Source organism: Toxotes jaculatrix, chromosome 23, assembly GCF_017976425.1.
Source record: "Toxotes jaculatrix isolate fToxJac2 chromosome 23, fToxJac2.pri, whole genome shotgun sequence".
NCBI lineage: Eukaryota > Metazoa > Chordata > Actinopteri > Toxotidae > Toxotes > Toxotes jaculatrix.
The window spans coordinates 11,826,260-11,838,400 of record NC_054416.1 but is presented as its reverse complement, the minus strand read 5'-3'; the positions used below and the strand labels follow the sequence as shown (position 1 = coordinate 11,838,400).

Below are 12,141 nucleotides of genomic sequence, written 5' to 3'. Positions count from 1 at the left end.
ACAAGGCCTGTTTTTCTTCCAGCAGGTGCTGATGTCCTGTATAAAGGTAGTACAGCTTCTGTTGTTTGTGGTTTTATTGAAGTGAAAGGCCAGTCTTCTGAGGCTTTCATTGTGGCTGATACACATATGGTTCTCACCACAGTGGAAAATGACAGGGGGAGGGGGCACAAGACTTGTTGTGTGGCTGCATGTGCATGCAAACACAGCCAGTGCAGAAAGGTTCCTTTAATTCAATTAGAACAAAGTTCACATATCCAACCAGAGAAAAACACTTTCTTGTGCAAACATTTCCCACATTTCTTTTTGTTTTATCTGAATCCAAATGCAGGTTAAACACATTTAGTCTTGCGACGCATGAGAGCTCAGCTGTGCTCAGACCACACTGTGCTGTATCTCTGTGTCCAAGACGTGACATGTACCTCACAGCTCCTCCCTCCCTGCAGACTCTCCCTTAAGAACAGGCCCATTATTTTTATAAGTGCAACACAAGAAATGAAACCAGTGTTAACTGCTTCAATTCAGAAAGTTTGACTGTAGATGTCTGATGATTTTCACCTCGGTTGTCCTCAGGTCACACTGTGCTTTTTGCTCCAATAAGTGATGTGTACTTCACTCACTCACTCCTTCGTTCTTTTTAAGATCATAGATAAATGAAAAGAAACGACAGAGACAGAGAGCAAAACAAGAGCTCAGATCACACTGTGCTGTCTTATCCTGTGGAGAGATGTGTTTCTCTCCCCCCCTTCCCTCCCACCACAGACCATCTCCCTATGAGCGAGTTTGACAGTCATCCGTGTCCTTCATGACTGATCCTCATCAAACAGAAAATATGTCCTTGGTCTATTTCAGATGAAGATTGAATGGAAGAAACACAGAGATGCAGAAAGTGAAAGACAGAGACATGAGCCAATAAAAGCCAGCTCTTTATTTATACAGGAACTTCATTACAACCAAATATTTTACCACCACCCATGCAGAAAAGCAACATAGCAGATTAATGTGACAAAGCATCAGTAATAATCCAGGTTGCAGTTGCTTCCTGAGTCTATCTGCTGACATTATAAATGACATGAGTCTCCACTTCTCTCGGTGATGCAGGCTTCCTGTTTCTTATTGTTTCTGGAAGGAACCTCAAAGCTGCAGAGTTCAGGTCACCAGAGCCCAGATTCTGTAAATCAGAGCATATAGAGTCAAGATGTTTTAAAGAAATCAGCTGAGAGTCTGTGAGGCCCAAAGAAACCAGCTGAGAGTCTGTGAGGCCCAAAGAAACCAGCTGAGAGTCTGTGAGGCCCAAAGAAACCAGCTCAGAGTCTGTGAGGTCCATGTTTTCTCAAGGAATAAAGTGTTTTTTCCAGGACATTCAAGCATTTAGTGTTTCTGTACTTAAACATGATGAAACACATCACATATGATTAAGGTTCATCATGTTTTCTTTTTTAAACAAATAAGATGCTTCACCTTTCTTCCAGGATGCTTTTCTTCATTTTTAGCTAAATGAAAAAAGACAAAACGTCTAATGAGTTAACGATCACTGACCAGATAAACTGATGTGAACGTGTTTGTCACAACTCACAAAACATACAGGACGTGTAACATTTGATGCACCTGTACACAGGAAACACAGACAGTACCTTTTCTGATTTTAACAGTCAGAATAATGATGACTATAGTCAGAAGAACAGTCAGACCGCCCAGGATCACACTCATCAGCTTTGTCGTTCCATCAGGCATTTCTACAATAAACATGATATATCAAGCTCTGTGTTTCTATCTGGAGGCTTTTAACATGGTTAATATTGACATAACATGTGCAATGAAGAACATCTTCAGAGAGGGAAGGAGAACCTTACTTTCAGTCTGACAATCAGCTTCATCTTCACATTCACCATTATCTGCAAAACACATGGAAACTAAACTATTAGACTCTGATTGGTTTCTTGTTTTTCTTTGTGCAGTTTTCACACAACTCTGACAACAAAATTGAAACATGATGAGAAACAGACGTCTGTGAAAGAGATTAGACTTAAATACAATCTTACCTTGAACTTTTAAATGTGTCGTACTGCCAATGACTGTGTGAACGTTCATGTAAAATCCACAGAAATACAGTCCAGAGTCAGATGAATCCACTCGCTTTATTTTAAGGAAGACAGTGGTGACGTTGGAGCTCATTTCAAATCTATTTTCAAATCCATCACAGTATGAAGCATTGTCATCATACTTGTACTTAGAGGAGATACAGCTGACCTTTGTTCTGTTGACCAGTCTGAACCAGTCTGTCTGAGTTGGTGTTCTGGAAATGTTGGAGCACAGCAGTGAGACTTCTTGACCAGGCTGGACCTCCACAGTCTGAGTCTCAGACACTGAGACACAGATCCAGTCTGAAACAAACAGCAGAGACAACAAGAGATTTGATCTCTCTCAGTGTATAATGTCAGAGTTTGAGGCAACAAGAAGAATGAATTCAGCTCTAATTTACAAGTTTAAACTCTGGTGGGTTTCTGGTTCCATTACTTGGTGCTGAGAGTAATTAGTTAATAATAAAGTACTTACTGGTGCAGCAGAGAAATAAAGCTGTTATCAAGGTAAAGCTCCTCATTGTGCGTTTAATGGTGTCACTGCCAGGATCGTCTGAACCACTGAGCTCATATACAGGGGTCTAGAGGGGCGGGCTGTCTTTTGTCTTTCATCTTGACGCTCACACATACCAGCAAATAGAACGCAATGCCTCTGCATATACACACCATGTTTATGTGGCTCCAGCCAATAAACCTTAACATAAAAGCTGAAAAATGACCTCACTGGAAAGTTTGCAGCTCTCAGAGTCAACTTTTCACAGCATGTCTCTGCGTCTGATGCTGAGACAAAAGTTGCCACGATGAACTGAATCCTAAAGATCAACTGCTCAGTGGCTGCTGCAGATTTATTTAGCCATCACCACCTAATCCATAACAGTCTCATATGATATATGAAATATGGCAAGAAAGCAAAGTGAGGGACCTGTAGCATCATATGTTCATGAATGACGCTGCTTTTTATGGATGTTGTTTTTCAGTGGGACTGATATTTTGTGCCTGATGATCATCTACCAAGGATCAATTCAAATATAATAATGCTGTTGATGTTTTTTTTTGCTTTACATCCTCGAAAGTGTCGTCTTCAAAAACCACAGCAGCTTTTTAATGTTCTTATCGATGTTCATATCTGTCCTGATGACTCCCACCAACATGCTGTTTTTCATTTCATATTTTGTATCAACCGTACTGATGTTTTATGTATTTTCATGAATGGTTAAAAGACATATAGATGTGAATTTCCAAATGATGCAGACAACAGTTTTCACATTCATCATTCTAGATTTCTGCAATGTCCATTATTTTGTGTCACGTCTCGCTCTTGAGTCAGGTCATGTTCTGTTGTTTCCTCGTGTGTCATTTTATTTATATTCCATTTTTATTTTGAAATCACTGACCTTCTGTATCATTTCAAAATCACTTCCTGTCCTTTGTTTCCCGCCTCTTTGATTAACTGTCCTGCCCTAATGTTTTGCACCTGTGTCCAATTGTCTCCCCTCCTAACCCTAACCCTAACCCTCCGTGTATTTAAGCTGTGTTTTCTCTTTTGTCTGTTGTCAGATTGTCTTAGTCTCTTGTGTCCAATGTTCCAGTTGTTTCTCTCTTTCAGTCCTCCTCTATGTTTAGACCCTGTTTTCCTTGTAGCTCCTTGCAGTGGTTAGCACTGTCTCCTCACAGCAAGAGGGTTCCAAGTTCGAACTCTGGTTTCGGCCCCATCTGTGTGGAGTTTGCATGTTCTGCGGGTACTATGGCTTCCTCCCACAATCCCGAAAATATGTAAATAAGGTTAATTGTCTACTCTGCATTGACCCTTGGTGTGAGTGTTTGTGTGTGCAGTTGTCTGTTTTAGGCCCTGCCATTGACTAGTGACCAATCAGCTTGTACCCCGCCTCTCGCTCGTAGTCAGCTGGGATAGACATATAGTATCAGGAACCTTGGTGGTGCATAGTTGCTCATAAACCAACAGATCTGACAACCAGTCGTATCTTTGTTCCAAGTTTTCTTTAGACTGTTTTTGAGAAGCATGTGAGTCCACAGAGGCTGAACTCTGCTGAGTCACCACAGGGTGCTGGTTCATCCTGTAGTTATTTCTTTCCTTCAGTATTTACCTAAAAAGCCTAAATACAGCAGCTACTGCTGTACTCTGTTTCCTCTGTGTGTACCTCACTCCCTCCTCCTCTGCTGCAGACCTCCATCTAACTCTCACTGTCAGAGAATGTCCTCACTCCTCCTTCAAACACCAAGTAAATGTTTTTATTGGCTGAACAGACTTTGATTGAGAGAAAGCAAATGCTGACAATTGAAGCTCTGCAGCAGAAAGACACTTGAAAAAGGATCAACATCACATCTTTATTGCAAAATGTCATTTTTTGACCAGAGTGTTTCTTCCTCTGAGCAACAAGCCAGACAAAGATCCAGAGCATATGAATGTGATACAGCATCAGTTCCAGTTTCCTCCTGAGTCTATCTGGTGGCAGCATAAACAACATTTGGCTCCAGCTCTCTTCTTTTTGCTTTTGCTTGAAAAGTCACTGCTGCGTAGTTCAGCTCATCAGAGCCATGATTCTGAGAAAAGAAGATTTACAGTCTTAATGTGGAGACTTGACATGATCTTAATTCCCACACAGATACTGGATTTTTCAGGCTCATACCAACATTGATGTTTGATCAATATTCATTTAAAAGAAATACATACGAATTAGATGTAAAATCAAAGTTGGATTTACCTCACTTTGCTCTGGCTTCTGTTCTTCTTTATCAGCTAAGTGACAGAAACAATACATCTGGTCAGTTCATTGATCTTTGTCTTTGGTGAAGCAGGAGTTTTGTGTTTTTCAAGCATATTAACACAAATTTTAAAGAATTTGAAAGTAGTTACAAAATCAATATAATAAGTACCTGTCTGAAGTTTCCTGTTTTGAACAACCAGACCAATGATGACCATTACAAGGAAAACAAGGAAAACACTCAGACCAGCCAGGATCACACTCTTCAGCTTTGTCGTTCCATCACACTCTTCTACAAGAAACATAATGAAGTTAGACTCTATTTAACCTTTAGAGACTTGAGAACTGACTGAAATTCAAATGGAAAACAACAAATTTTTGCACAATGAAATAAATCTCACCTTTACATTTTCTGTCCATGTCATCATGTGACTCATTGCTGCCTTTTAAAGAAATGAAGATCGTTTCAGCCTTGAGTTTATTTTGACAGACATACATCATAACCATAATAGCCACACACAGAGGATATTACAATGTATTTGTAATATGATCAGAAACAAAACAGAACAATGGAACCAAAAGACAGAAAATATATTTAGTAAACTCACCTTTAACCTTTAAATCGATCACTGTGAAATTTGGACGTCCATTGTTGTAAAATCCACAGAAATAAAGTCCAGAGTCAGAGAAATCCACTTGTTTGATTCGGAGAAAGACAAACGATTCACCATATCTCATTTCAAAATTTCCATTGTCATATCCCTCACAGAATTCAGCTTTGTCTTTAGAGTTATGCATAACAGAAATGCAGCTGACTCTGGTTCTGTTGATCAGTCTGAACCAGAATGTCACAGTTTCATATTTGGAAATGTTGGAGATCTGCAGTTTGGTATCTTGACCAGGCTGGACCTCCACAGTCTGAGTCTCAGACACTGAGACACAGATCCAGTCTGAAACAAACAGCAGAGACAACAAGAGTTTTAGTTGTTTCAAAGCAACATGAAGGGAAACAATAGCTCTTAATGAAAGTCAGCAAGAACCTAATGAGGAAATAAGTTTGATTGACAGCAGGTTAAACACACAATAATAAAATGAATAATGAGCTTGAGAGTAAATGAGTTCCAGTTCTTACTGAGGCTGCAGAGAATGAAAGCTGTTATCAAGGTAAAGTTGATCATCGTGTGCACGACTGAAGCTCTGCAATGTCCGTAACTGAAGTGAGTCCAGGAAGGGTACGTCTTCAACATAAAGAGGAGGTGTGCTCTTCTTCTTTCTGTTCCTCTAACTCATCACAGAAACGCCTCCAAGAAAATACGTGTTGATGCAAACTTTTATGCTCAAGGAGCAAAAGTTAAGAAATAATCAGGAAATAATTCAGTGAGACAGAAGTTCTCCATGGAGCACAGTGTGAGAGTAATTCAGTGCCATTACTTACTGAGGCTGGAGAGAAGTAAAGCTGTTATTATAGTAAAGCTCATCTTTGTGCATATGATCATCTTACTGCAATGGAACTTCAAATCACTGAGCCTCAGGAAGGAGGTTTCATTAAAGAGGGAGGTGGTTTTTTCTATACTTATCTTGTGGAGCACGGGCCACACAATAACCTCCCATACCCCTCACACATAGTGCTCTATTTTAGTGGCAGCACAAAGATACCATCAAGCAGCGACAACGCGATACAACAGTTGCATTCACATGTTTAGGTGCAAGTTGAGGTCAAGGTATTTTGGTTGAAAATTGTGTCTCAGACGTTTTGCTGAGATCAGACAACTGAGAATCACGTCTTTTTCTGGGCTCACATTTGGCTCTGAGCTCCCATGCTGTCAGTCTTTGTCCTCTACACATTGTGAACCAAAGTCTAAACTTAATTTACATTAAAATAAATTTGACCATCTTTTTAACATATGGTATCTAGGCCAATAACAATAAGAGGCGCAGTAACATGAACTCTAAACCACCAACTGTAGAGAGAATCAGGTCTTTATTCCTAATTACCCCAGTTTTTCATATTTGATTTGATCTGTTCACTAGTCAAACATCTGGTTTTCTGGTTTTCTGATTTGCTGTTACTGATACTGTTTGTTGTGATGCATTCTCAAACTCCCATCATGTTGATAGTTTTATTAGAGTACACATTTCCACAGTACAAACAGAGTCATGCTACAGTCTGTTCCTATGAGTTTGTCCTCTGTAACAGCAGCACTGTTTTCAATCACTAATAATTTGAAGCTGGTTCTACTTTGCCTCTTTTTATTCATTGTGTTACGTCACTGTCATTGAACTCAACACTTTCCTTATATTATCTTTTTATACTTGAGGTCCAAAATACACTGTCACCATTTCTCTGTGTTGATCTGTACTATGTATTTATACTGTAGGTATCTCAGTTTAATGAGGAAGACGCTGTCGTCTTTCTCTGTAAGTATGAGGCTCCACAAGGCCTGTTTTTCTTCCAGCAGGTGCTGATGTCCTGTATAAAGGTTGTACAGCTTCTGTTGTTTGTGGTTTTATTGAAGTGAAAGGCCAGTCTTCTGAGGCTTTCATTGTGGCTGATACACATATGGTTCTCACCACAGTGGAAAATGACAGGGGGAGGGGGCACAAGACTTGTTGTGTGGCTGCATGTGCATGCAAACACAGCCAGTGCAGAAAGGTTCCTTTAATTCAATTAGAACAAACTTCACATATCCAACCAGAGAAAAACACTTTCTTGTGCAAACATTTCCCACATTTCTTTTTGTTTTATCTGAATCCAAATGCAGGTTAAACACATTTAGTCTTGAAACACATGAGATCTTGACTTGACTTGACTTGTGATCATGACTGAAGTCTTACTGTGGTGAACTCACACAATGTTAGTCAATGTTATCTTCTCTATTTTCCATAAAAGCCTAAATACAGCAGCTAGTTTCATTTGTCCTAAACAACAGGTCAGTTTTCTCTGCTTCCTTTAAAACTTTCCTTCAGAGTTTGGAGGCCTCATGATTTTCAGCTCAGCTGTGCTCAGACCACACTGTGCTGTCTCTTCCTGTCAAACCTGTGATGTGTATCTCACTCACTCCACCCCCCACAGACCATTTCAGTCTCCCTATAAGACAGTTTAACAGGCATCAGTGTCCTTTCTGACTCCTCCTCCATCACACATCAATCATACTCTGTTTCCTCTGTGTGTACCTCACTCCCTCCTCCTCTGCTGCAGACCTCCATCTAACTCTCACTGTCAGAGAATGTCCTCACTCCTCCTTCAAACACCAAGTAAATGTTTTTATTGTCTAAACAGACTTTGATTGAGAGAAAGCAAATGCTGACAATTGAAGCTCTGCAGCAGAAAGACACTTGAAAAAGGATCAACATCACATCTTTATTGCAAAAATGCCATTTTTTGACCAGAGTGTTTCTTCCTCTGAGCAACAAGCCAGACAAAGACCCAGAGCATATGAATGTGATACAGCATCAGTTCCAGTTTCCTCCTGAGTCTATCTGGTGGCAGCATAAACAACATTTGGCTCCAGCTCTCTTCTTTTTGCTTTTGCTCGAAAAGTCACTGCTGCGTAGTTCATCTCATCAGAGCCATGATTCTGAGAAAAGAAGATTTACAGTCTTAATGTGGAGACTTGACATGATCTTAATTCCCACACAGATACTGGATTTTTCAGGCTCATTCCAACATTGATGTTTGGTCAGTATTCATTTAAAATAAATAAATATGAATTAGATGTAAAATCAAAGTTGGATTTACCTCACTTTGCTCTGGCTTCTGTTCTTCTTTATCAGATAAGTGACAGAAACAATACATCTGGTCAGTTCATTGATCTTTGTCTTTGGTGAAGCAGGAGTTTTGTGTTTTTCAAGTATATTAACACAAATTTGAGACAATTTGAAAGTAGCAATAAAATCAAATTTAAAATAGACACAGTAGCTCTGAAAAAGTACCTGTCTGAAGTTTCCTGTTTTGAACAACCAGACCAATGATGACCATTACAAGGAAAACAAGGAAAACACTCAGACCAGCCAGGATCATACTCATCAGCTTTGCTGTTCCATCACACTCTTCTACAAGAAACATAATGAAGTTAGACTCTATTTAACCTTTAGAGACTTGAGAACTGACTGAAATTCAAATGGAAAACAATCTCACCTTTATATTTTCTTTCCATGTCATCATGTGACTCATTGCTGCCTTTTAGAGAAATTAAGTTTGATTCGGTTTTGAGTTTATTTTGACAGACATACATCATAACCATAATAGCCACACACAGAGGATATTACAATGTATTTGTAATATGATCAGAAACAAACAGAACAATGGAACCAAAGGACAGAAAATACTTGACAGTAAACTCACCTGTTACCTTTAAATCAATCACTGTGAAATTTGGACGTCCACTGTGGTAAAATCCACAGAAATAAAGTCCAGAGTCAGAGAAATCCACTTGTTTGATTCGGAGAAAGACAGACGAACCAGCAATTCTCATTTCAAATTTCCCATTGTCATATCCATCACAGAATTCAGCTTTGCTGTCAGACTTGAACATAACAGAGATACAGTTGACTCTGGTTCTGTTGATCAGTCTGGACCAGAATGTCACAGTTTCTTCTTTGGAAATATTGGTCAGCAGTTTGGCTTCTTGACCAGGCTGGACCTCCACAGTCTGAGTCTCAGACACTGAGACACAGATCCAGTCTGAAACAAACAGCAGAGACAACAAGAGACTTAGTTGTTTCAAAGCAACATGAAGGGAAACAATAGCTCTTAATGAAAGTCAGCAAGAACCTAATGAGGAAATAAGTTTGATTGACAGCAGGTTAAACACACAATAATAAAATGAATAATGATCTTGAGAGTAAATGAGTTCCAGTTCTTACTGAGGCTGCAGAGAATGAAAGCTGTTATCAAGGTAAAGTTGATCATCGTGTGCACGACTGAAGTTCTGCAATGTCCGTAACTGAAGTGAGTCCAGGAAGGGTACGTCTTCAACATAAAGAGGAGGTGTGCTCTTCTTCTTTCTGTTCCTCTAACTCATCACAGAAACGCCTCCAAGAAAATACGTGCTGACACAAACTTTTATGCTCACGGAGCAAAAGTTAAGAAATAATCAGGAAATAATTCAGTGAGACAGAAGTTCTCCATGGAGCACAGTGTGAGAGTAATTCAGTGCCATTACTTACTGAGGCTGGAGAGAAGTAAAGCTGTTATTATAGTAAAGCTCATCTTTGTGCATATGATCATCTTACTGCAATGGAACTTCAAATCACTGAGCCTCAGGAAGGAGGTTTCATTAAAGAGGGAGGTGGTTTTTTCTATACTTATCTTGTGGAGCACGGGCCACACAATAACCTCCCATACCCCTCACACATAGTGCTCTATTTTAGTGGCAGCACAAAGATACCATCAAGCAGCGACAACGCGATACAACAGTTGCATTCACATGATGCAGTGCAAGTTGAGGTCAAGGTATTTGTCTTGAAAACTGTGTCTCAGACGTGTTGCTGAGATCAGACAACTGAGAATCACGTCTTTTTCTGGGCTCACATTTGGCTCTGAGCTCCCATGCTGTCAGTCTTTGTCCTCAACACATTGTGAACCAAAGTCTTCACTGAATGGAGATTAAAATAAATTTGGCCGTCATTTTAATGTATGGTATCAACCCCAATAACAATAAGAGGCACGGTAACATGAACTCTAAACCACCAACTGTAGAGAGAATCAGGTCTTCATTCCTAATTTCCCTAGTTTTTCTTATTTGATTTGTTCTGTTCATTAATCAGACTTTACTTTCTCTCATTTGCTGTTGATGCTGTTTTTTGTGATGCATTCTCAAACTCCCATCATGTTGATAGTTTTAGAAGAGTACACATTTCCACAGTACAAACAGAGTCATGCTACACTCTGTTCCTATGAGTTTGTCCTCTGTAACAGCAGCACTGTTTTCAATCACTAATAATTTGAAGCTGGTTCTACTTTGCCTGTTTTTGTTCATTGTGTTACGTCACTGTCAGTGAACTCAACACTTTCCTTATATTATCTTTTTATATTTGAGGTTGAACATAAACTGTCACCATTTCTCTATGTATTTATACCGTAGGTATCTCAGATTAATGAGGAAGACGCTGTCATCTGGCTCTGCAATTATGTAAATAAGTTTGACTGTAGATGTCTGATGATTTTCACCTCAGCTGTCCTCAGGTCACACTGTGCTTTTTGCTCCAATAAGTGATGTGTACTTCACTCACTCACTCACTCCTTCATTCTTGCAAAGACTCAATATAAGGAAATGTGTCATCAGTGTCTTTCTCTGACTCCTCCTCCATCAAACATTGTGTGTTTTCATTTCCTTCTTCTTTTTCTAAGATCAAAAACAAACATTAAAAAAGACGAAGACTGAGAGCAAAACAAAGATGCATGTGAGAATCAAAACTAAATACGTGAGAGATAATACTATATTTACCTTTATACAGATAAGATCACTGTGATTAACACAGAATCACTTCCTGACCTCCTGTTTTTCCGCCTCTTTGATTACCTGTCCTGCCTTAATGTGTTGCACCTGTGTCCAATTGTCTCCCCTCCTCCTCTTGTATTTAAGCTGTTTTCTCTCTAGTCTGTTGTCAGATTGTCTTAGTCTCTTGTGTCCAATGTTCCAGCCATTTTCCTCTTTCAGTCCTTTTCTGTGTTTAGACCCTGTTTTCCTTGTCGTTCTCTCTGATTCAGCCTCATGAATCTTTGGATACCTTTGCCAGTGTTTTTTTATGAACTTCAAATGTCCTGAATCTTTCCTGCTTTAAAGACCAGTTTCTTGCTTTTACTGTTTTACAGAGATTTTTTAGTTTTTCTTTTGAGCCCTTTGTTTGTACCCAGCTCTAATTTTACTGTGTTAGAATCCCCTGTGGTGCATCATTGCTCATAAACCAACAGATCTAAAAACCAGTCGTATCTTTGTACCATCCAAGTTTTCTTTAGACTGTTATTGAGAAGCATGAGAGTCCACAGAGACTCAGCTCTGCTGAGTCACCACAGGGTTCTGGTTAATCGTGGTTGCTGGGTGTTATTTCTTGTTATTTCTTTCCTTCAGTATTTTCCATAAAAGCCTAAATACAGCAGCTAGTTTCATTTGTCCTTAACAACAGGTCAGTTTTCTCTGCTTCCTTTAAAACTTTCTTTCAGAGCTTGGAGGCCTCATGATTTTCAGCTCAGCTGTGCTCAGACCACACTGTGCTGTCTCTTCCTGTCAAACCTGTGATGTGTATCTCACTCACTCCACCCCCCACAGACCATTTCAGTCTCCCTATAAGACAGTTTAACAGTCATCAGTGTCCTTTCTGACTCCTCCTCCATCCCA

General features: G+C 39.6%; 2 protein-coding genes across 3 annotated transcripts; both read right to left on the bottom strand.

Moving 5' to 3' along the window:
* Positions 1-4,345: 4,345 nt before the first annotated feature.
* On the bottom strand, positions 4,346-6,449 carry LOC121177248. Its single transcript, XM_041031494.1, has 6 exons — positions 5,934-6,449; positions 5,410-5,751; positions 5,203-5,244; positions 4,974-5,093; positions 4,802-4,836; positions 4,346-4,640 (listed from the first exon to the last, which is right to left on the bottom strand). Exons 1-6 carry the CDS (start codon positions 6,046-6,048, stop codon positions 4,539-4,541), a joined length of 756 nt encoding a protein of 251 aa, XP_040887428.1. The 5' UTR covers positions 6,049-6,449; the 3' UTR covers positions 4,346-4,538.
* Positions 6,450-8,141: 1,692 nt separating this feature from the next.
* LOC121177249 lies at positions 8,142-12,141 on the bottom strand. Of its 2 annotated transcripts, none has more exons than XM_041031495.1 (6): positions 9,668-12,141; positions 9,147-9,485; positions 8,940-8,981; positions 8,735-8,854; positions 8,541-8,575; positions 8,142-8,379 (listed from the first exon to the last, which is right to left on the bottom strand). In XM_041031495.1, exons 1-6 carry the CDS (start codon positions 9,780-9,782, stop codon positions 8,278-8,280), a joined length of 753 nt encoding a protein of 250 aa, XP_040887429.1. In that variant the 5' UTR covers positions 9,783-12,141; the 3' UTR covers positions 8,142-8,277. The 2 variants fall into 2 exon arrangements, with proteins under 2 accessions (XP_040887429.1, XP_040887430.1); XM_041031496.1 differs by having other exon boundaries at positions 8,541-8,566.

Bases quoted from the DNA above. Each gene is read 5' to 3' on its own strand.
- LOC121177248 (XM_041031494.1), bottom strand. From the start codon at position 6,048: ATGTTGAAGACGTACCCTTCCTGGACTCACTTCAGTTACGGACATTGC. The intron at 4,837-4,973 runs GTACTTATTATA...TCTGTCACTTAG, and splicing joins AAACAGGAAACTTCAGACAG to CTGATAAAGAAGAACAGAAG. The intron at 4,641-4,801 runs GTAAATCCAACT...TTCTTTTCTCAG, and splicing joins AGAAGCCAGAGCAAAGTGAG to AATCATGGCTCTGATGAGCT.
- LOC121177249 (XM_041031495.1), bottom strand. From the start codon at position 9,782: ATGTTGAAGACGTACCCTTCCTGGACTCACTTCAGTTACGGACATTGC. The intron at 9,486-9,667 runs GTAAGAACTGGA...TGTTTGTTTCAG, and splicing joins TTTCATTCTCTGCAGCCTCA to ACTGGATCTGTGTCTCAGTG. The intron at 8,380-8,540 runs GTAAATCCAACT...TTCTTTTCTCAG, and splicing joins AGAAGCCAGAGCAAAGTGAG to AATCATGGCTCTGATGAGAT.